The sequence below is a fragment of the Microcebus murinus genome, chromosome 10 (assembly GCF_040939455.1).
Source record: "Microcebus murinus isolate Inina chromosome 10, M.murinus_Inina_mat1.0, whole genome shotgun sequence".
Lineage (NCBI taxonomy): Eukaryota > Metazoa > Chordata > Mammalia > Primates > Cheirogaleidae > Microcebus > Microcebus murinus.
The window spans coordinates 84,370,180-84,395,718 of NC_134113.1; the positions used below are offsets into that span (position 1 = coordinate 84,370,180).

At 35.8% G+C, this 25,539-nt stretch overlaps 1 protein-coding gene across 3 annotated transcripts in view; it reads left to right on the forward strand.

Annotated features, from left to right (window-relative positions):
• The window catches only part of PLCZ1 (phospholipase C zeta 1), a 50,658-nt gene extending 26,130 nt beyond the window's left edge, over positions 1–24,528 (forward strand). Inside the window, exons 7-14 of one of the 3 annotated variants that reach the window (XM_012785513.2) lie at positions 5,590–5,739; positions 8,294–8,533; positions 9,794–9,950; positions 13,402–13,518; positions 14,584–14,753; positions 19,795–19,924; positions 23,451–23,600; positions 24,388–24,528. In XM_012785513.2, coding sequence (XP_012640967.1) covers positions 5,590–5,739; positions 8,294–8,533; positions 9,794–9,950; positions 13,402–13,518; positions 14,584–14,753; positions 19,795–19,924; positions 23,451–23,600; positions 24,388–24,473 — 1,200 coding nt within the window. In that variant the 3' untranslated portion in view covers positions 24,474–24,528. The remainder of the gene's footprint in view (positions 1–5,589; positions 5,740–8,293; positions 8,534–9,793; positions 9,951–13,401; positions 13,519–14,583; positions 14,754–19,794; positions 19,925–23,450; positions 23,601–24,387) is intronic. The other 2 variants (XM_020287612.2, XM_076006835.1) reach the window with 2 other exon arrangements.
• Positions 24,529–25,539: the final 1,011 nt, after the last annotated feature.

Sequence of the window (25,539 nt, forward strand, 5' to 3'; positions counted from 1 at the left end):
CTAGTCAACCACCATCGCCTCTCACTTAGACTATCACAATGGGCTCTTCCTTGGTGTTCCTGCTTCTCTCCTTACTTTCCTGCAGTCCTATCTCAACATATCAGCCAGAGTGACTTTTCAGTGAGTCAGATCATGCCATTCCTCCTCTCAAAGACTTCAAACTCACTCAAACTAAAAGCTAGAATCTATATAATGACTCCCAGGGCCCTATGTGATGGGTTTTCTCTTACCTCTCTGCATGCTCCTGCTAATCCCTGCTCACTTGGCCATTCTGGCCTCTACAGTTTTTCTGAAGCACATCTCAAAGCCTTTGCACTTGTTATTTCCTTTATATGAAATAGTCTTCCCAAATATCTGCATAGCTAACTTCCTCACTTAATTTAGGGTGGGTAGCTGAAGAAATAAAAGGAAATAGAGGTAGTCTTAGAATTTAAAGGCCTTACAAGGGTAGAAAGGTCTGCAGCTTCTAAGACTCCAATAAGCAAGAGATGAACAATTAGATAAGAAAAAGAGATAAAAAGGGAATGGGAAGAATTAAAATTATTTCCATCTGCAAATGACATGATCCTATATGTAAGAAACCCCAAAGATTCTGCAAAAAAGAAAAACAAACTGTTAGAACTAACTGATGGATTCAGTAAAATTACAGAATACAAAATTAACGTACGAAAATCAACATTTTTTGTACACAAATAATGACTTAACCGAAAAAGAAATCAAGAGAGCAATCCCATTTATGATAGAATAAAAAATACCCAGGAATAAATTTAATGAAGGAGGTGAAAGATCTGTATACTGACAACTGTAAAACTTTGATGAAAGAAATTGATGAAGACACAAATACATGGAAAGATATCCCATGTTCGAAGATTGGAAGATTTAATATTGTTAAAATGTCCATACTACCCAAAGCAATATATAGATTCAATGCAATCCCTATCAAAATCCCAATGACATTATTCACAGAATTAGAAAAAAATCTAAAATTTGTATGGAGCCATGAAAGACGTCAAATGGCCAAAACAATTCTGAGAAAGAAAAACAAAGTTGAAGGCATTATACTTACTTATTTAAAATTATATCACATAGCTTTGGTAATTAAAACTGTATGTTACTGATATAAAAACAGACACATAGACCAGTGGAACAGAATAAGAAGGCCCAGAGATAAACCCAAATATGTATGATCAACTAGTTTCCAACAAGAACCCTAAGAGATTACAATGGGAGAAGGATAGTCTTTTCAATAAAAGGCGCTAAGAAAACTGGATTTCAACATACAAAAGAAGGAAATTGGACCCTTATCTTACATCATTCACAAAAATAAACCCGAAATAAATAAAAGACCTTAATATAAGACCAGAAACAATAAAACTGCTAGAAGATAACACAGGGAAAAAGCCCCTGGACATCAGCCTTTGCAATGATTTTTTTTTTTTTAGATATCATATCAAAAGCTCAGGCTACAAAAGCAAAAATAAATAAATGGTACTATGCCAAACTAAAAAGCTTTTGCACAACAAAGGAAACAATCAACTGAATGAAATAGCAGCATACAATTGGGAAAAAAATAGTTGCAAACCATATATATGTGGAATCTAAAAAAATATTCAAATATCCCAAGAGAACAAGACAGTGCTAACTAGGGTCAGGATGGGAGATAAAATGGGGAAACACATGTCAGAGGATGCAAGATATCAGATAAGTAGGGTGAACAAGTCTAGAGAGCTAAATATACAAGGTAAGGACTATAGGTAATAAAATTGGACTGTTATATGGGATTTATGCTAAATGAGGAGACTTTAGCTACTTTGGCCACAAAAACAAACAAAAAAAGTAGATAAATACAAAGATGTAGAATCAACCTAAGTGTCCCTCAATTCATGAGTAGATAAAGAAAATGTGCCATATATATAACATGGACAGTCTGGGAGGCCGAGTCTTAAGGTTAGGAGTTTGAGACCAGCAAGAGCAAGACCCCCTCTCTACTAAAAACAGAAAGAAATTAGCTGGACAACTAAAAAATATATAGAAAAAATCAGCCAGGCATGGTGGCACATGGCTGTAGTCTCAGCTACTTGGGAGGCTGAGGCAGGATTGCTTGAGCCCAGGAGTTTGAGGTGCTGTGAGCTAGGCTGATGCCATGGCACTCTAGCCTGGGCAACAGAGTGAGAGTCTGTCTCAAAAAAAAAAAAAAAAAAATATATATATATATATATATATATATACACACACACACATGGACAGACAGACACACACACACACACATATATATATACATATATATATATAAAACACAGAGTACTACTCAGCTGTAAAGCCATAAAAAGGAATGAAATAATGTCATTTGCAGCAACATGGAGTGAATGGGAGACCATTATCCTAGGTAAAGTATCTCAGGAAATGGAAAACCAAATACCATGTATCTCACAAATAAGTGGGAGCTTATAGATGAGTACACATAGGCAGAAAGTGGTATAAAGGACATGACAAACCAAGAAGGGGGGAGGGCAGGAGGGTGAATGTGGGATAAAAACTTACCTATTGGGTATGATGAACACTATTCCAATGATGGACATGCTGAAAGCCTTGACTTAAGCATTCTACAAGACATTGATGTAACAAAAACACTTGTATGCCCTAATTAATATTTGAAATGAAAAAGCCCCCCAAGAGAAATTTATAATTAAAGTGAGAGATAAAACTACCAAAAAAGGAGAGAAATAATTGAATTAGGTTAAATCAAAATTCACTAATGTTTTAATTCCTTAGTAAAGAGTTTGAGCTATTTGCATGTTTAAAAAAAAGGGTAACTATGTGAGATAAATGATATGTTAATTTTCTTCACTATAGTAACCTTCTCACTATCTATATGTATTCATAACATCATGTTGTATGCCTTAAATATATATAATAACGTTTATTTTATAAACCAAAGAGAAAGAGATCAGATTTAAAACAAGGCTTTGAGCAACAAAAACTCCATGAGATTTCTCGGTGGAACAAGGTGACTCAGTTTTGCATCATAAATCAGACTGAAGTTTGGATTTCCTACTCAAGATAGTCACTATTAATTTGGGAAAGAGAGGAAGTGAAATTAAATAGACTTGATAGCTATGACTAGGAATGAACATTGGTTCTAGTTACTGGTGCCTATAGTTTACTAGAATAAATATACATGAAATCTAAGTTTTTGTGGAAATTATACTGCCAAGAAAAAAAAACACCCAAAAAACCAAGTCTGACTCTTAGGTAATCTTTAAAACAACCTTTGGACAGGAAGTGGGCTACAAACATTGCTTGGCTTTAAGGAGAACAAACTCCTGAACATCCACTTTAGATGTGGCAAAGGAGGATAAAAGAAAGACAAGAGTATTTTTCCAGAGGACAAGGGCAAGGACACAGAAGATAAAAAATGGACTCTGCTCCATCGGTGAAGTCAGGGCTTCATGGAGGAATCCACCTGCTAAGCCTTCACTGTGCCCAGTCTCAACATCACTTATTATATTTGGGAAAAAGTTTACAACATGCTGTTGATGTTAGAGTGAGTCAATAGACATACTTAATAGAGTGTATAATTGAGAAGGTTGTTGTCATAGGCTTAATAAGGGCCCCCAAAGATATTAGATTCTTTTTCCTAGAACTTGGAAATGTTGCTTCATTTGAACAAAGAGTCTTTGCAGATGTGATGATGTTAAAGATCTCTAGTTGGGGAGGTTATTCTGGACCATCTGCGTGGGCCTTAAATGCTATCATATAAAATTTCCATAAGGAGGGGGTAAAGAGAGATTTGACACACTAGAGGAGGAGGTAACTTGAAGATGGGGACACAGACGAGAGTGATGCGGACATAAACCAAGAAATGTCAGCAGCCACCAAATGCTGGGGAGGCATGGAACAGATTCTCCCCTAGAGCTTCCTGAGTGGGCACAGCCTGTCCAACATCTTTTTTTTTAAAATTTATTTTATAATTTTTTTTTTAATTTCAGCATATTATGGGGGTACAAATGTTTAGGTTACGTGTGTTGCCTTCCCTCACCTCCCGCGCTGGAGTCAGAGCTTCAAGTATGTCCATCCCCCAGATGGTACGCATCACACTCATTATATATGTATATACCCATCCCCTTCTCCCCCTCCCATCTGCCCAATGCCCTATAAATGTTACTCCTATATGTCCACTTAGGTGTTGATCGGTGAAACCAATTTGCTGATGAGTACATGTGGTGCTTGTTTTTCCATTCTTGGGACACTTCACTTAGTAGTATGGGTTCCAGCTCTATCCAGGAAAATACAAGAGGTGCTATATCACCATTGTTTCTTATAGCTGAATAGTACTCCATGGTATACATATACCACATTTTATTAATCCACTCACATATTGATGAGCACTTGGGTTGTTTCCACAGCTTTGCAATTGTGAATTGTGCTGCTATAAACATTTGAGTGCAGTTCTCTTTTTTATAGAATGTCTTTTGTTCTTTTGGGTAGATGCCCAGTAAGGGGATCACTGGATCAAATGGTAGATCTACTTGTGTCTCTTTGAGGTATCTCTTTGAGGTATCTCCATATTGCTTTCCACAGAGGTCGCACTAGTTTGCAGTACCAACAGCTTGATTTCAGCCCAGTAAAAGCAATTTAAATTTTGTCAACTAGCAGAACTGTGAGAGAATAAATTTCTGTTGTTTTAAGCCACTAAGTTTGCAGCAATTTGTCACAACAGCCACAGAAAACAGGAAAGGAATACACTCATACATTAAAAAGAGATAATATCGTATGTCCTGTTTCGAGGGCTGTGGTGACGCTGCAAGCCTGTGATCCTCTGGCTTGTTTATGAGTTGATAAATCTGTGTCCCGATAATGATATGTGAAATTAAAACACAGGTAAAAATTTTGAATAAGATCCAAAAATGTCTTTCTTCACTACCTGGCGACAAAATTTGAAATTACAGTGGTGCAAAAGGACAGAAAATCCCTCTTTAGAGCCACCTTCACTTAATAGACCCCCTTTATTCTAAAAACTGGAAATATCTTTACCTTCGTTTCTAATTCTAAAGCAATGTGGTTTGATTATAGAACTTAAAACTGAAAAAGATGAAAAATACCATTTCCCTCAACTGACCAGTGTTGATAGGTTTTTCTTTCACATACTCAAATATCTACACATTTAAAAATAAAAATATAGAAGGTTACTGTTAGGCAACTTGCTTCATACTATTAATACTATAGATAACTTTCTATAGCAGTATTTATAGCTCTATCTTCTTAATGGGTCTATATCATAGCTTTACACAGATACGGTACAATTTATTTAAAAAGTACCCACTGATGGATGATCCTATACTATTTCCTATACTATTCAGCTATTTCCTATACTTTTGGTACAAATAGTAATAATTTTTCTTTTTATACATATTTAATGGTCCCTGTTCTGTCAAAAACTCAAAAGTACATTCAGTTTAAAGAATACTTAATTATTTTTCGAAGGTACTGAACATTAGAATTAGGTTTGAAATTAAGTGCTTATATTAATTGCATTAAAGTTATTTAAAAATTTCTGATTAATAACCATAGTAATGGTTAATTTTTTAGACATCTGACTACCCAGTGGTGCTCTCTTTAGAAAATCACTGCTCCCCTTCCCAACAAGAAGTGATGGCAGACAATTTGCAGACTATTTTTGGAGAGTCTCTGCTTGCTGATATTCTTGATGATTATCCGGACAAACTACCTTCCCCAGAGGTAACATTTTGTCTGAGAAGCTCATGTTAAGAAAAACAGAACAAAACGAAACAGAACACCAAAACATGTCACCGTTACACTGGCCCATGAAAGTGTGTTAGAGACCAGAGAAAATGCTCAGTTTTATTTATAGTTGTGTATCTTTCCAATGTATTGCCTAGAAAATGTTCCCGTGAGCGTCAGGTGAATGCATTTTGATAAAGACAATATATAGAGATCAACGTAAAACCCACATGTTGATTGTGTGCCGTAGCTCATGGGTTCACGACTGGAAGGCAATTTGGTATTAGGCCCTAGGCATTTGGTGTGTTTTATCTGCAAAAGGCTAAGAAAGGGACAAAAGTTTTAGGCTAAAAATGGAGTCTGTACCCATATCTCAGCAGCTGGGTAGCAGGTTCCCCTTTTAGAGAGCTGCTCTTTTCAATTTCCCTGTCTCTAAGACCCCTTCCCACCTCCACATGAGCAACTCAAGTATTTGATTTGTGCGTCCCTACCTCTGCCGTCAGCATGTCACTTCTCTCTCGGGCTGTCTCTTTACTTTATCACTCATGCCCTCTCACAGCCCAATTTCCCACGTCTTCATCTCATTGCAAACTACCCAGTCTGTCTTCCTCTTCCACCTGCTCCACAGTAAGTTTCTCATTGTAAGGTCAGCAAAGCCTTTCTTACTGATAAATTCTAGTGGACCTATTTCAGTCCTCATCTGACTGTGCTCTAACTGATACTCAACGCCTCGAACCCCTCCTTCCTTCCCCTGGAAACACTTTCTTCTGTAACACCACGTTCTCTAGGCTTTCCTTGTTCCTCCTCTCTGGCAACTCCTTAGTGTCTTTGACTTTCCCGTTCTCCTCACCCCAGATTTTATCAGGTGATAAATGAATTTTTTTTTTTTTTTTTTGCAGTAGCATCATCTAACAACCAATAGTTTAGTTTTGACACATCTTCATTTTTGATAGGAATAGCAATATTTTTGTACTATTTGAATATTTCCCTTTATAGTTTTTCCTTACTATATTTAAATGAGTGGAAAATTTAAAAATGTAAGTGTTGTGACACTAGTGACAAGATATATAGGGCTCACGATAGAACTGAAGCAGAAAAAAATGAGTTGTTTGGTAAATGGAAAAACCATGACTCTTTCACCTTGTAAGAATGCTCACTGACTAAATGCATTCAAATGTGACAGAAGAGAAATGTTAAAGAACTTCGCGCAAAATGCTGCAAACATATCATTAAAGATTAAACCTAGCAGTCCTGGTCTAATTCTGGAAATTATAATAATTTTTAGCTTTCTAGTAAGAGAATCTCTTCTCCCATTATATATAAATCTATGTTTTAGCATTCTAATACATAGCTTTCATTAAAGTTTTAGCTTCCATACTAAAATGAAGAGATTCTTTCCTACAAATAAACGAGGAATTAGAGCGAAAATCACTCTTGCTTACAACGTTCAGTCTTCGGTGTGTAAAAGAATTGCCTGGAGACTTGTTAAAGGAAGCCTAATTCCAGCTCCACAATTCAAGATTCTCTAATTTTGAAGTAGATCCTAGGCATTTGTCCCGTTCACAAGCACTCCTGATAATACTCTTATTGCACGTGGTTGCAGAGTGCACTTTGGTAAACTTCCTATTCCATAGCATTACAAGGATCACAGTCAGAGAGAGACGACCCCAGCTGATCAAGTGATTTGCGCTGATACCCGAGAATGGCAGAAGGGAAGGGGCGATCAAAAAGCTCCTTGGAGAAAAGAATTTTACTTCATAACCCAGATTTCAGCATTGAATAGAACAAAGCAGACACTTTTAAATGTGTTTGTTAAATTAATGAAAGTTTGAAAAGGTCAGGAGTAACTAAGTGAAAGATTGGAACCAGAGGCTTTGGATTTAGAACTAGTGACACTTGTGGTAAATAGTGCCATGCTTCTGGCTTTGATAGACAGGAAATATTAAGCCAATGATGCTTGTGTGCAATACAGGTGGAATTTGAAGAGGCCTTGCAAATCTTTAATTGAGTCTATACTAGATGCTAGACACTACGATAGACATTGTTATATACCTGATCTCATTTAATATATATATAACGTATATGTGTTATATATACATATATATAACACATATACGTTATATATATAAAAAACATATATATGTTAATGTTGGATAAGAGAATGATGATATGAAGCATTTACTATCAGCAGTTGTAACATTTTAACTTCTGTAACATGGCAAGAATTTTAACACATATCTTTTTCACACCTTTAACAATTTTGGAATAGTACCAATTTGTGGAATATAAAAAGAGCTAGCATACAATAAGTTCCAATCATAACAGGCTTATTTTTTTGTGAATTATGGTCAATACCTTAACATCACTGTTTTCTATTGAGGTATGAATAAGGGTAAGGAAAAATCCAGGTGACTGGCAAAATTTATGGCTCTTACATACCTTACTACTTTGGGCTAATTAAAAATATGATGAACCACTTTCCAATGAGTGTTACGAAGCAAACTTACCTGTAAATGTGTAACAGTATCTCTCTTTCAAATTGTTTCCCTAGGCACTAAAATTCAAAATATTAGTTAAAAATAAGAAAATAGGAACCTTAAAGGAAACCCGTGAAAGGAAAGGTTCTGATAAGCATGGTAAGGTGGAGGAATGGGAAGAACCGGACGATATAGAGGAGGAAGAGGAGGATGAATTTAAAGACTCATCTGATAGTTTGTCATTAAAAGACAATCAAGATAAGGAAACAGTCAGAAGAAAGGCAATTTCATCAATGCTTTTCAAGAAAAAGAAGGTGAGATGATGCTTTGTGAAAATCTTATAAGTGATTGAAAAGTTTTTTTTTTAATTGGTGGAGAATTTTAAAATTTCTGGAGAGAAAAGTCTTTTTCTTTCTTATAAAAACTCTAGTCTATCATTTAAAATTTACTTTGAAAAAATTAACGGTTAGAAAGAAAAGTTCAAAGCTGCCTCTTAAAAAGAGCATTAGCTGTTTTTAAATGTTTTTCTTTATAGTCGACAGATAATATACACTGCTATGTACTAGGCATTGTACAAAGTACAAAAGATACAGAGATAAACAACATAATTTCTCTTCCCTCAAGTAGAGACAGAGACAAGAAAATCAATGTTTATAATATATAGTATTAGAAGAATACACATTAGCACGACAAAAGAAGATGTTTTAGCTTGCATGTGACATAAAACCAATGCAATTAGTTCAAATAAAGTGGGGATTAATTTTTTCACCCACAGAGATGAACAATTCAGTCAAAGGAATTTTAATGTCAGGAATGACTTGATGTGGTGTCTCAAGCAAGGCCAACAGAACTTTGTTTTTTCCTCCAGCTTTGTCCCCGCTTTCTCTTCATTGGTGCAAGACTATTGCAAAAAATCAGCTTTATATTCTTTCAGGTTCAAATGCAGTGGAATGCCTGTGTCGTAGCAGAGCAAGCAATTTTTTTTTTTTTTTTTTGGTACATTGGTTATGATCTGGTTATGTGTGCATCCCTGAACCCATTACTGTTGCTAGGGAAATGCAAAGCTCTTATTAGCCAGGCCCAATCTGTGCGATCCATACTTGGATTGGGCGTGGGCAAGGAATATTTTCCCAAAACCAAACTAGAAAGTAGCTAACAGAAGGGCAGAAGAAATAGATGCTGGGCTATAAAAGAGCAAATGTCCACGATATACTCAAAGTTATTCCAAAATGGTAGACCAAACTGGAAATATTCATGACTAAAATTTCTAAATTTGTAAAATTGATAAGAATAAACTGAGATCTTTGTGAAAAGGGAAATAGCATTAATAGTAATTATCATCCTCAATACTTATTACATTAACTGGGATGTTAAATTTAGGTCAGCTCATAGTAACATGAAATATTTTAGTTGTAAAAAATAATCACTTGGCTTAATCCAAATAGCTATTGAGGAGATAATCTTATGAAAAAACTAAAATAATCTATTTGAAACCATATTTTCTTTATTGGAAAAGGATTTTTTTTTTCAAATGATTAGTGTAAAAATGTGAAATTACTGCATTTTATTTTTAGACCAGGAAGCTAAAAATTGCTCTGGCCTTATCTGATCTTGTCATTTATACTAAAGCTGAGAAGTTCAGAAGCTTTCAACATTCAAGAATGTATCAGCAATTTAATGAAAATAATTCTATTGGGGAGACAAGAGCCCGAAAACTTTCAAAGTTGAAAGGTAAATTCTTATGATTCAAACAGTTAAAGTGTTCAGAGAAGTTACATTCACTGCTACGGTGTTAAGGTCAATCAATGGTATTTGTAAAGTATATATTTTCACAAGATTTCAACATATTTCATATAATTTAGAAAGGCGTTATTAATGTATGCCTTAGGCTACATTAAGTTTCATTTCACAGAACTTAGCCATTAAGTCACTTTTTTGTGTTGATGTTTTGATTGAGAATGTCCAGTGCGGGTGTCCACTGGTGCCTCGGGACAGGGGTCTAGGGTGGGGTTGACAGCCTGGATTCTGGGGTCACACTGTCCTGGGCTTAAATCCTGGCTCTGCCACTTCTTGAGGTCACGAGTAGGCTACTGAGCCCGCTGTGCTTCTGTCTCTTCAGCTGTGAAGTGGGTGTTGTCATAGGACGTAGGTTGCCAGGCCTGTGACCATGACATGGGACACTTCCTGGGGTCCCCCACATATTATAGGGGAGGCTGTGGTGAGCAGTTTGCATGGGAGAGCAGCAGTAGCCCTGAGGAGCTAGGCAGACCCAAGTGTCAAGGCACTTGAACTCTGTCCTGGGAACAAGGGTGAGCAGGAGAAGGCTGAAATCTCAGGAGTGGCATGCCCCACTGTGTTTCTGAAAGATGCCTCTAATAGCGAAAAAAGATGACACTTTAGGCAGAAAGGAGGTGATGAAGGTTTATGGCCATGAGAATGGAGACAGGGTGATTTTTATGGATTCAATAGGTATCTAAAAAGTAGAGTTAATTAGGTTTGGAGACTGTATGTCTAAGGTGAAGGAGAGGGAGGAAATAGCATCCAGGCGGGACTACCAGGTGGCAGTGCAGTGTGCACTTGGGCTACACACCTCTAGAAGCTCCATCTTTTCCTGCATCTTCTTTCAGCTGCCTCTGATTCTAAATAGGAGGTGATTCTTCTATTTGGCAGTACCCAAGGCCTGGGAAAGAGAATGGAAAGCAGACCCTACCCCTTTCTCAGACTCATGTGGTTTGGAATGTTCCAAACTTAAAAAGGAATGGGCAACTAACTTAATACCCAGGTGACTCTCCATCTCAAAAGTTGCAATTTATCATTTTGTATGGAGACATTGCAGTGAGAAAATCAGCACCTGCAATTGACTTGAGAAAAGCCATTGGCTATTTGGAAATGCAGATTCTGGTATATTTAATGGTTAACCTCATTGGGCTTGCCACTGGCATCCAAGGATTTTGAAGTATTTTGAAGTATACTTTAGTTCATACCTTCTAATTACCTACTAGAGAGACCCTGGATATTTTAATGTCCTTTTGTTTTAAACTGTGCGTTGTAAACAAAAATCAATTCAATAGGTCTGGACTATGGTTAAATAATAGAATAGGATAGAGTAGTGTAGAATAGAATAAAATGGAATAGAATGGAATAGAATAGAATATAGAAGAGTGTATTGTAGGCAGTAAGAATAAGTACTGTTTTATGAAACAATCGTGCATGTCGTATGTGTGTTAGGCTGCAATGTAAACTGTGGTCAAGAGAGTTTGTATGGCCTTTTATACTGGCCTCTGTCCCTTCAAACTATTGCATGGTTTTTGTTGTTGATGGGGATAGGACCTGTGGACACAGCAAAATTATAATTCTCTTACTCTCATCATATTAAATACTTGCAAAAATTTCAAAGGGGATTAGATCTGAGTAGAGTTCAAAGTATAGCATCACTGTCTCTTAGAAAGGGTACTGAACATTTTTCTTGCACTAAAAGTGAATAGTAAATAATCAATGATGTTGTCAAAGGATTAACTGCAAGGATCACTATAATAAACATAATAAACACCACTAAAAATGTTTTAGATAAATATTATTGAAATGGAATAATTTTCACATTATTTTAGTAAGTAAAAGATGGCAGTTTATAAAAGGGAATAACCATAGTTTTCAATTAAAAAATTAACATATATATACACAAAAGAATAGAAAGATAAATACCAAGGAGTTACCAGTGATTATTCATTGAGTGCTAAGATTATATGTGGTTTTATTTCTTCTTTTTTTCTTATGTGACTTCCTCCTATTTCTAAAATGAACATGAACCTCATTTGTAATAACAAAGCATGTTTAATACCTAAAGGTCAGTCTCAGAAGTAACAAAATCATATTATGTTATGCAACTTTAGCAATCATTCACGTTTATTACTTTGTAGATGGGAAACATTAAGACCTAGGAGAATATGTTTTGCCTAAGGACAGACATCCCTTAGGACTAGGTAAGGGAGCATGGTACTTGGACACCCCTGGGTGTTTATACATGGGTGGCTTCAAAATAAACTTTCTCTCAAGGAGTGTTTTACTTTAAAAAATAGTTATTGATAAAATTAACTATAATTTTTAACTTGACAGTGCTGCCTAACGAATAATATTTAGGGTGATGGAGGAAATGATTCTATTCTAGTTTGATTTGCAAATATAGTGGGCCATGGGCAATCACTGTTTCTTCCATGACTGGGATGGTTGTAGGAACAGGAACTGTTTAGAGAAAGAAGAAAAACCTTAGAGAAAGATGAAATACGTGTTTAAAATTTGCAGGGGTGTCAAATGGTAAAAGATGTAAATTAGTTTTGAATTTTGAGTGATTTAACTAGAATATAGGTAAGAAGAATCATAAAGAATATATATAGAAACTCAAATAGTGTGAGTTATGTGTGTTTGTACATGCATGTATATATACTACAATTACATAGATAATATCTTAGTAAGGAAGACATTAGACATTATTAAAAGTATTGGGAGGTAGTGATTTTTCAGTGGAGAGATGTAAACAGAGATTGAATGAATTTGGGGGTAAGATGCTGGAATGGAGGGGTTGGGTGTTGAATCAGATAACTTTAGTTTTCCTTTTAATCCTGAGAATTTGAAACGTTCAACAGGATTAATTTAGCTGGAATCAGAAAGCTTATTATGACTTATATGTGATTCCGTCCTAATGTGAAAATCAAAGTAAAAAAAAATGGGGAAAGTTATTACTTTTGTTTTAAAAAATAAATGTATTTTATTTTAGAATTTTATATATTCTTACATCAAAGTGAAATTAATTTGATGTGAAAAAAATAAATGTAAATTATCTTTTTTCCCCTTAAATAATCAGTGTATACAAATTGTATAACAAAATTATTATTAATATCTCAATAATAATGAATCATAGTGGAAATGTAAAGGCATGGATTTATTTTGATTTTCATGAATTGAAAATATTTTTGCCAAGATAATATGTATCAAAATTATTGAAATTATTGTATAATTATATTATATTACATATAATATAATAGCTTATGTAATTTACTTGAAAATAAATTATATTATATTACATATAATTAGATATATATAATTACATATATTATTACATATAATATAGTAGCTTATGTAATTTACTTGAAAATTTTCACAGTGGTTTAATAATCTTTTTTTTCAGTCCAAGAGTTTATTTTTCACACCAAGAAGTTCCTTACCAGAATATATCCCAAAGCAACAAGAGCAGACTCTTCTAATTTTAATCCTCAAGAATTTTGGAATATAGGTTGTCAAATGGGTATGTTATATAGGATGCTGAGGTGTTTATAAAAGTCATGTAAAATGAATTCATTTTATGAATCTGTGAAACATTCATGAAAAAAGCTTCCTATGAAGATTTTTGACCCTGGGGGCTTTGGGGTCAGGCACTAATGGTGAATCATAGATTTCAGGAGTTGAAATCATTCCTAAATGGGTTGCAGAGGGTAAATGTAGGTGAGGGTTGGTGGATGGGTATTAAATTCATGAGGCATGAGCATGAAACATGTATGGTAGAACAAGGGAATAAGAAATTCAAAATGGATCTCAGAGGATGTTGAAGATCAAGTTCCTTCACTTGAACAATATACTCAAGGCCTCTTCTGATCATGTGATTTATATCATTTATACTTCTACGTTCATAGTCTTGAAAAGTGAATGGGATTGCTCTCCCCACACTCTCTTTATCCCAAATTGCACAGCTGGTACAGCACTGGCCAGTCAGAAAGTCAGAAAGTGTCTAGTGTTAAACCTTCTCCTACTGGATTGTGGCAAGGCCCATATGTTTGAGGAGAGGGGAAGAATTGGGCCAATGGGGAGGTGGAGGGAAGAACTGTCTACAGTGGCTATTTACCGGCCTATATCAAAGTATTTTTATATTTTAACAATGATTATCAATCTCTCTACCTGTGTCTCACTTTCTCTCCAAGTGATAACAGTACCTCTTGGACCTGAAAGTTTATGACATAGTTGATGTCTTCACGTCTAGCATTTAATGTATTGATTTTCCTTATTCTCATATTTCTTGAATGTTCCTTGACATGTACTTTGCTATTCTGTAATCTATACCAGGTGTAATTTTGATTTCTTTACTCAAAGCTATATATAATAATTTAACTTGCAGATTAAACTATGCAACTCACCGAAACACATTAATATGGACATGGCAGGATTGAAAATGTTTAAAAATCATGAATTATTAGGCTAATCATGCTTGTTCACAGAACATTTGAAGATACACAATCTATAATTAGAATCGCTTAAGTGTGTTTCTTTAACTATAACCTCTATTTCCTGACAATGTCAAAATATTTCTTTCTCATAGTGGCCTTAAACTTCCAGACCCCTGGTTTGCCTATGGACCTACAAAATGGCAAATTTTTGGATAATGGTGCTTCTGGCTATGTTTTGAAACCACAATTCCTAAGAGATGCTAAATCAAACTTTAACCCAAATAAACTAAGAGACAGTGATCCAACTACACTTACAATAAGGGTAAGATTAAAAACTTTCTCTTTTACATTTTTTTGGTTATTATATAAACTAGATAGTGTAAATTAATATTTTGAATTCCATTGATTTGTTTTAATGACTGTTAGAATTCTGTTAATCTTTTAGGTACTATAAGTGGGTGGTATTTCAGTATCCTTCCTTATCTGAAAATGTCTTCCTGTTGCCTTTTTATATGAATGTTTATCTGCCTGTGAATAGAAATATTGAGGCCAAAGCCATCTGTTCTCAAAGTTCTATTTATATTATTCAATTTAATGTTATGATAGAGAGGTCTGAGTTCAGCCCCCTAACCACCCTGTGGACATGCTGCTTTTCCTTCCTTTAACTTTAAAAATTTTACCAGAAAATTCTAGAAGCTGTTTTCTTTTCATTAATTTCCAGAATGAGGCTTTTGTAGTTCAGGATGTTTATTTTCCCCTTATGTCTCTGAATATTATTTGATGACCTAAAAAGTATCTCTATGCTGTTCTCCTTGTTTGTCCTTCATGTCTACTAATGTGTGTCAACTTTATCACGTTCCTTTTTCTTCCACATTTTGGGAGAGCTTTTAACATTTGTTCCCTATGTCGATGATTCAAAGTCTGTATTTGATTTTATTCTTTACCGATTTTAACGTGGATGTGACTTTTTCTCTTGCATTTTTCATCTCCTCCCCAAGTTGCTACTTCCCTCGTATTATTTCCTTTTGGCTTCTGTCTGTATCCTAGCCAGCATGCTGCCCCCACACGCCTGTCTTATTAGTTCACCTTTCATCTCTTGTTTTATCACATCCTGTATAATTTTGTTCAGAGTAAAAGCAGTTGTCTATAATTTGTTACCATTAGTAAAGACTTTTGGACAACCTTTCTTATTCTTTTATATCTTAGTGCTATGTTTATTTCCTTTTTTAAATGTCACTGAGCCTTAAAAAACCTCTAGTTGCTTTTTTCTCTCCACTTAACTATGGGCAATCCTATTTCAGACTGTGTCTGCACTTGTGGTTTGCAAATAAATATTGTGGATATGGTCTCTTTGGTCCCTCTTTCTATTAACTAGTTGCTTCTAGAAGCATATGAACCATCTCAGATCCTAGTCTGGAAGTTTGGTGAATGTTTATGTTGCGATCCCTGGCCGGGTGGATTGTGTCTCATGTCATGCAGTGAAGCTCTGCTGGCTGGGCAACACCCTCCTGCTCCAAATTACCTGGAGTTCAGAGCCCAGGAACGCACCTACCTTCCTCTACTCTTCCTAGCTTGGCTCCTTCTGCCACTGTCACGGCATCCCACGATCTGGAAGACCGCGCTCATCCACTTCAGGCCCTAGACAGGTTAGACCAGCTGAGGATGGGAGGTTTGAGAGCTGGTTCCCAGAAATTAATGTGGAGAGAGAGAGTTCAGCAAAGACGAATGGGATCGAAATGATCCTGGCCATTGCAATTAACAGTGAAGTATGGAGCTGACTTTTTTACAGGCTGTTAAGGATTTTGTGACTTCAGTGTAGGAGCATATAGTGGACAGGCAGCAATTGCTTACAGTGCTGGATGCAGCCAAAAATTGATTAGTTGTCACCGTTTCTACAATCTGGAGTGGTATTGACCCCTGAGCTTACTTTATAGTGTTATTGTTATGTTGGCATCCTTTTTTTTTTTATTTTTTTTGTATTTTTTAATGGTTGATTAAGTGAAAAGAACGGATAAGTCAGCCACTTTTAAAATCCCTTCCTATCCCACCCACACAAATCTCCCTTCTGTGCCCTGGGACTATGCTCTCTCCCTTTTCCCCTACTTATCGAGTAATTCTTTCTAATTTTCACTTGTGGGTTCCTCTTCCAATACCTGGCCTTAAAATATTTATGTTGTCTAAAGTTTTGTCTTAACCTTTGTCTCAAACTAAATATTCTCCTTAGATTCCATTACACAAACATTCATGGTTTAACTACCAACAATGTTCAAATCTTTAAACTCACTTTTGGAATCTAAAGACATATTTTATGTCTACTTAGCATCCCTACCTATTTAATCATCCTTCTGTCAAACTTGAAATATTAAAATTGGAATATGCCTTCCTAGTCAAATCTACTTCCACTGTGTTATTTAACTCTCAATGAAGGGCCCCTTCCCTCATGTTACTCAGACTAGAAAATTGGAAGCCGTCCTAATCTTCCACATCTCCTTCACTTCCCATATCCCAAATGTCTTTATTTTTATTTTATTTTATTTTTTTTTCTTGAGACAAGAGTCTCACTTTGTTGCCCAGGCTAGAGTGAGTGCCATGGCATCAGCCTAGCTCACAGCAACCTCAAACTCCTGGGCTCAAGCAATCCTCCTGTCTCAGCCTCCTGAGTGGATGGGACTACAGGTGTGTGCCACCATGCCAGCTAATTTTTTCTATATATATATTAGTTGGCCAATTAATTTCTTTGTATTTTTAGTAGAGATGGGGTCTTGCTCTTGCTCAGGCTGGTTTCAAACTCCTGACCTTGAGCAATCTGCCTGCCTCGGCCTCCCAGAGTGCTAGGATCACAGGCATGAGCCACCGCACTCAGCCCCAAATGTCTTTAATTTCTGCTGTTTCTATTCCTAAATGTCTTCTGTACCCATTCTCTTGGTCTCACTTTGCTGCTGCCTTGTTTCAGAAATTTACTACCTGCATTCGAGTCTGTTCCTTTGGCTTACTAAGGGTTTCAGGCAGTCTGTCTGAGTCCTTCTGATCCATCCTCCACAAGTTGACCAGAGAGTATGCTACACCACCAGTCTGATCATGCCTACTTAATATTTGTTTTCCTGATTGCTTTCCTAGTCAGGCCTTGGCTACTTCTGTAGCCCTGTCTCCCACCCCTTCTAGTCTTTCACCTGGTCTATGACCATATGAAACCAGGATCCTTCTCTGACCATGCTTCTCCTCTATAAATTGCATATCCTCTTTCCTGTGACTGGATTCTTCTTCCCTCCTTCCCCTGTCTCCTGCATTCTGCCTCACTCTTCAAGACTTAGGAATCACTGCTTTTTGGAACCATTTTCCTAGGCCAGGTTAGTTGTGCTTCTTTTTGTCATTTTTCTCTGTTTTTCTATAACACCCTATGCATGCATATATTATGGCATACAATATGTTATGGCTATTATCACACTGCATTATAATTATTTGCTTGTCACTTGTATTTCTCCCCCACTTGTCTGAGGATTCTTTAAGAGTAAGAACTGTGTTTTGTTTAACCTTTATTCACAGTGCCTGAGAAAAAGTATATGCTTGATACTTGTAGGTTGATTTCATGGATGATTTCTTTTTCCTATCGAGAAGGGTTAAGAGAACATATGTGCATTTTTACTGAGAAAGTGAAGGTGGAAGGTAGTTGGTGTGTGCAAAAGCTCACTAATGCCACATTTCATGTTCTGAGGCGTCTTGTGTTGAGGTGTAGGTGCCATGGAGTGAAGTAGGCAGGCCTAATTATTCTTCCAGGTAGCCATGTGGGCCTTTCTCTCTTGCTTGGATCATCTGAGGGAGCTTTGTGGTTACTTTATGACCTGCACAAAATGTGGAGAGCATGACTTGGGAATCAGAAGGCCTAGTTTTACTATTAGCTTTCTTGTGTCCCTGATGAAGGCAGTCAGCATTTCTGGTTTATTCTTTGTCATCTTTGAACTGAGTGTTTTGGGCTAGCTCAGTTATTTTCAAATTTACAAAAACTACCATGAAACTACCTCTGGATTCAAATTCAAAATCTTATGCCTGAGGCCAATGAATGAAAGCAGAGCCACTCTGGTTGACCACTAAGGGCTTTTTGTTTGACATCCCTTCCTCCACAGTGGGCTTTGTAAATTACAGTTTACAAATCATTTGACCAATACTTCCTGAATTCTCTTCCAGTTCTCATATTCAATTATGTTTTTCAAAATTAGACAATGGTTTTTTTTGGAATGAGATGTACCAAGCTTTGGGGAAGAGTCTGTTACCTGCAGAGTGATATTTAGCTAGTATGCACTGGTATTTGGTACTAGTATACTATGTATTTATGGCCAATGTTCTTTCTAATTACTCGGACGCTTAATTATGCTGGTTGACTGATCGCCATTCTACAGTCATGGTTCAATATTTGCATAGTCACTCTGATTTCTAGCTAATGTCATCATGTGCAGGTTTAGGAAAAGAAAAATTATACATTAGCAACTTTTCTTTTCTCCCCCTTTTCTCTTTCCCTTTCTTCCTTCATTTTTGCTAAATGTAATTATTGATTTGTTCCTGGTTATATAATCTTCAAAAATTGAAATTATGCCTCAGTTTTTACTGAGGCTTGTATCTTCCATTTCTTACCATAAATTAGTACATCTCACATACAGTTTTTTTTAAATGCTCATTTTAGTTCTTAAAGTAAAACAAATTTTTGCCTCAACAATTAGTTTGGCTAATAAAAGGCTAAATAAAATTATTATTAATTACTTTGTTAAACATTCTTTTGATACCCAGTAACTTATGTACATTTGAGACAAAGAATTTTGTCAGATTCAGATTACTTATCCTAATTATATAAGTAAGAATGGATAATGCAAAATCTCATAAAGTATTCAGACATAAATCCTATCATCAGAAAATGCTATTATAAGAAGTTATATGGTGCTTTTTTTTACATTTAAAAATAATATTCATATTGCTTTTAATTTTTTGTATCATATATAATATGAATTTATAAATAGTACATATTATCAGAGTAACTCATCCTAAATGATAGTAAAAGATAATCATAACAAAATGCTTTTAAAATAAAAATAGATGTTATTGAGTCATAAACCTTGGACATTGTGGATTCCACTATAGTCACGTTTCCTTAAAGTGGAATGATTTGGACAGATTCTTGGTATTTATCAACTGGTACTTGAGGATAAAAGACTTAAATTTTAAAATTTGCATTATTTTCCAGCTTCGGTGTTTATTTTGTGGGAACTGACTTAGAGTTTATCAGTTTTTTTGTGATACATGATTTTATTTTGAAATTAAGTGGCAATGCAGTTTAATATTCTGCTAAACGTTGGTATGCATATGCACTTGTGCAGCTCATCAGTGGTATCCAGTTGCCTCTTAGCAGCACATCATCTAACAAAGCTGACACGTCAGTGATTATAGAAGTTTTTGGTGTTCCAAATGATCAAAGGAAGCAGCAGACTCGTGTAATTAAAAAAAATGGTGAGCTCCTAATATATCTTATTGAACTTCTATTAGACTTCCTGTTGGAAAGCTTACAAATTGTGTATTGATAGTTTTTACACATATTATTCACAAGGCAAAAGTTTTTCCTTAGGTTCAAAATTACCAAAATGTTATATACAGAAATCACAATTTGATAATAAATTGGGTCATTTAGGTATATTTTCAGATTATGGATGCAGACATTTGTCTGACCTGGAAGATTTTATTACTTTTTTTAAAAAAAAAAAAAACACTTTTACTTCCTTTTTATGTTTTCCTCCATATCGCTGAATTAGGAAAGACATTTTGACAGCTGCAAATCTACTTAGCCTCTAGCCTCTGTGTTAAATAAAAAGCTTCTGATTGTTCTGACATAGCATATTACACATTTTTACCTCACTGCTTGAATCATTTCAGATCAAAGGTCTATGGCATCTGACTCAGGCTGAGGATGCCATAGAAACCTACTGATATAATATTTGGATTCATAATTCAGTCATTTTGCCAGAAAGGAAGTGGAGGATTAGAATAAATAATTTGGGTAAGATCTTTTAGCATTTTGCCATCCTTTGGTATCTTATGCAATACACTACTGGCATTGCCATTTCTTCTTTGAGGTTAAAAATCACTAAGGAAATTAGAAATGGTAGGTTCCCGAGTCAGAGTCACTTTGGAGGAGACCTTGGAACTGATCTTTGAGTCTAGAATTTTCTTTGAGTGGATATTCCCAAAGTATAGTGGACTCCATTATGGAGTCTGTAAATATGTTCCAAGCTAAATGGCACTGGCAGAGGACCAAGTGTAGTTTTATTTGTCTTTTTCTCCTTGGATGATAATTTCTAACCATGTCCATGATCTGCACCCCATGTGTTCCCCTGAATACTGCCCCCCAACGTGGTCTCTAGAGCAAAAGTCATGGAAAAGAGATTTGGGTAGTTTTTTCTGCCTCACCCCATATTATTGATGTGAAGGGATATTGGTGATGACTTACTGCCTCATTTGGCACCTCTTAGAGTGGAAGTCACATTACAATGGCAGTGCCAAGAAATAGGAACTGTTGATGGCTTACAAGCGACCTATCTTTTGTTCTCTCTATCCTCTCTACTTGAATCTTCATTGCAAAATGCATAGAACCTTAATTTATTCAATGTACCCTTTACAATACTATGATTCTAGAATTGTGATTACATCCCTGTGTTTTACAAGTCTGTCCCTGCAGCAATTCAATTTGGTTCATCAAACATTACTGAGCCTCTGCTATGCTAAAAGCCTGGTGATAAGTATCAAAAGACTTAAAATCTGTTTTTATTAAAGTGTTATTATGTATGTCCCAATTAACTCTGGTATAGTTTACAGTTCAGTATGAGAGACGAAATGCAAGTAAAATTATTATGATACAGCGCCATTAGTGCTTTTAAGGAGAGTATAAAGAAGTGGAAATGGAAGGTGCATGCTTGGGATGATGGTTCTTGGAGCATGAGTAGAATTTTATTTTTATTTTTTTAAAGAGATTAGGGATAAGGACATTTAAGGCAGAAAGAATAATGTGAGTCCTAAAACATGAGGAAGACATAATTCAAACATGCTAAGGAAGAGCCAAGAAGCTTAAGATGGGTGTAATACTGGGTGCTTAAGAAAGATTAGTGAGAAATAAATTGAGAAAGTTACTGGGGATGATCATGGAAAATCTCGAAAGCCATGCTAAGGTGTTAGGGACTTTCTTTTCTCTAGAATGTGGGCAAACTTATGAGTTTTAAGCAGGGATATCCACTATAACACTAACAGAGGTGAGCGTTAGGTAGATTGTTTCTGCAGATGAAGTAGGAAGAAATCTATGAGAGGAAAATGAGAAATACAAAATAGAGCCAAGATAAATTTTCAACCGTTAGAGGATGTAAAAGTCAGGCTGTAAAGAGGGCTGTGGCCTCAGGAAAGGAAGAGGGGATGTAAGTGAGAAACGTGCAGGAGAAAATGTCTAGATAGCTTGGCAAGAGATATTTTAAGATGACTTAGCTACTAAGGTAATGGTAGTGTAATTAAAGACAAGAGAGTCTGGGAGGAAAAAGATCACATTTGGTTAAAGTGTGGAAGTAATTCTTTAATTTTGGTCATGTCTGGGAAAACTTATATTCATCACTATCAAATTTGGTATCCTGGTGTACTTTTTTTTTGACTTTGACAATTAAAAGTTAGGACTTTCTCCTATAATTCATGGTTTTTGTGTGTGTGTGTGTGAGCTTGAGAGAGAGAGAGAGAGAGAGAGACACTGACAGAGATAGAGAAAGAGATACAGAGGGAGAGAGAGGGAGGAAGGCAGAAAGGGCATGTGCATTGAAGTAGGGCTGGAGGAGGAGGAATTAATCAGTGTAAAAATTTTCTGCAAACGTTTTTCAGTGTTTGTAAAGAATTGACTCTAAAAATGCCCTTTTACCCCATGGAATTATTTCTTTTCTTATGTCAAAGTAATACAGTCATTATTCCAGCGTGAGCCAATTAGTTTACTATTTCTACAAGCATAGGCTGCGTCCTGGATTGCCATCTGGCGAATGTGCTCCTGCTACCACAGGTGCACCGGAGAAAACACAGATATAGTATAATTAGGCACAAATTCATCAATGCTTCTGGAAATGGAGCTCAAAGAACAAAAGCTGTCAACAAAGCAAGTGTAGCATTGCCTTTGTACACGAAAAAACTATACATATTATTCCCTTCCTAACCTTTGAGTCTTTATTAAGTAGAGCATTTATTTAATCTGGATGTGAATTTCTTGATTGCCTTAAATTGCACTTTAAGTTTTGGATGATTTGGGTCATACATATCATACGAGTTGTGGTGACACAATTTGAATGTCTTGTTTGGCAAGGGATTGGTTGTTTGGGATGATTTATTTCGCTAGAGACAGAAATTATCATCAATTTTGGATTTTGAAATGAGCACTTACTCAAAAGAAGGATTAAGTGCTGGCTTTAAAGCAGTCATTATCTAGGTTTCAGTCCAGCAACTGCATAAGGAGCTATTCCCTTAATAGGACCTGGTATAGAAAAATGATGCCACTTAACTTCTTTATGTCTCAATTTCTTTGTTAAGGAAATGCCTAAGCCCATCAGTCATATTATTTAATGATTAAACCTTTCTACTCTGAAGTCAGACTCCCTGTTTTTGAATTCCTGCTCTACCACTTTATAGCTACCTATGTGAAACTCTTAGGATATTATGTAACATCTTCGTGGCTCAGTTTTCCCATCTGTAAATGGGGAGAGTAATAACCCTGATGGAGTTGTTATGAGGATTAACTGAGATGATCTATGTAAAGATCTTAGAACATTGTCCAGCAATAGTGAACACCCAATATTGTTATTATTCCTCTCTCAGTGGGTATGATAAAAACTTACGTGCTCTAAAACACGAACTATCATTATTGTTAAAGTGTTGAAAAGAAAAATCTTAGAGAATAGGTATTATCTATTTTTCCCTAGAGATAGTGTCTATGATTCTTTGTATCTTTTTTAAAAATATTTTTCAGCTTTTAGTCCAAGATGGAATGAAACATTCACATTTATCATTCATGTGCCAGAATTGGCATTGATACGTTTCGTTGTTGAAAATCAAGGTTTAATAACAGGAAATGAATTTCTTGGGCAATATACTATACCACTTCTATGTATGAACAAAGGTAATGTTCCTCAAAGTTAGATGATCCTGCTAACCTTTAAATATATTAAAGACATACTTTGATATACCAAATAGCTCTATCCATAAAAATAGAATGTAAAAGAAATTTTATGCATCGACACATATTTTTTTTCTCTGTGGAATTACAGAAATGTGTTCTCATGTGGAAAATGGGGTGGGAGTGTGGAATTGCTGGGAAGACTAATTAGACAAACTTGGCGTGCATAAGCATTTCTTTACATGGATCGTAGTTCTTCTGTTTTAGTGAAGAGTAGTTATGACTACCATAGAGAAATGACGATGACAATCGACCAGGAGGGAGAAGCAGTGACTCGTTCTTCCTGCCTGAGGAGAAGAGACTGGGAGTCTGAGACTGTCCTTTCCTGACCCCTTTTCATGGCTGGCTGCCCTTACATTGCAGAATCAGCTTCCTGGGGTGATTCACACTGTGCTCCCAATTCCCTCATCTCAATGGGTTTACTTTTCTAACAGCACCTGAGCTGTGCCTAGGAAACAAAGTCTTCCTGAAGCAGAAGGGTGGTGGCAAATTTTGGATCATGCTGCTCTTGGAGGGAGGAGAAGCTGAGTGCTCAGTGTTGGGTCAGAATAAAAAAATGCAGATATTTAACTTTTCGTGGAAGATTAATATACAAGATGGAAGTATAACTCTATGAGCATGCTTTTTAATGCATACTTCGTAAAGATAGCTTCTATCTCAGTAGCACTACTGGAGCTAACACAGATTAATATGTTTGTATTATTCTAATTAGATATGATTCCTTTTGCAGGTTACCGTCGTGTTCCTCTGTTTTCCAGAATGGGTGAGAGTCTTGAGCCTGCTTCACTGTTTATTTATGTGTGGTACGTCCAATAGCAACTAATAGTACCTGACATATTGTCAGCTATGCATCACAATAAAACAGCCAAAATGAACATCCATATCTTTTCTTTTCTTTTTTTAAGATAAAGCAAAAACAATTACTTATAGAAACAGAAATATTGAGCTCATCTACTTTTAAATATACAAAAGGGAGCATTGGAATAAAGAAAACAGAAACTTCATAGGGTCCAGACCCGCTGTGGCATTCTTGTTAGCCAACTTCTGCTGCCTGTCTGCTGCCACAGCTGCTCTTTCAACTAGCTTGTATCATTTTTAATTAGTAGAATTTACAAGCTTTGAAAATATGTCTGATTGTAAAAGATATGTTGGCAAATATTTAGCAGTATAAAAGAAATGTGAAATTCAAGAGTGCTTTAACTTCTAGACACTCACTACTGCATATTTTAGTGGGAAGAAATTAGATCTCCAGGCCCTTTGAGCCTTTTCATATCCTACAGAGTAATTAGCCCCTGCATTCTCATGCTAGTTCTCAGATGCTGTGTGCACTGGAGTTGGTACCCTCTAATTATACAGACATTTTTATGAATGCATATAAAATTGATTTGCATTCAAACTGTATTCAGACTCCATATCTATAAAAGAAATCTACTATGTGGACTCACACGCTTGGATCGCAAATTAATTGGCAATATTTCTGAATCTGTACTAAATATACTTTCAAGGTTGTTGGTCAAAGATGAGATGCCTATGCTATTTTGTGTGCTGGATTTCTCACCATCAACAGGACTTTGCTTTACTAAATGTTATGTAGAAGAATATAGATCCTTGCTAACTAACTATTCTTCAAAAAAAATCAGGGCTATTAATACCTACTCTCCCGCATTGTTGCATGGTAGTGATGTGAAATCACCCAATATAATGTTTGACAAAGCAGGGGGCTCTCAATAGGTATTTGTTGAAATTGAATCCAAACTTGTAAGTAAAATAACAAAAATAACTGTTTGAGATGTATAATGCATTATCTCTTGATGACCAGAGAATACAAAATAATCCATCTATCGAATTTTACTGTTACCATAGTTTACCCTTAGCACCAAAT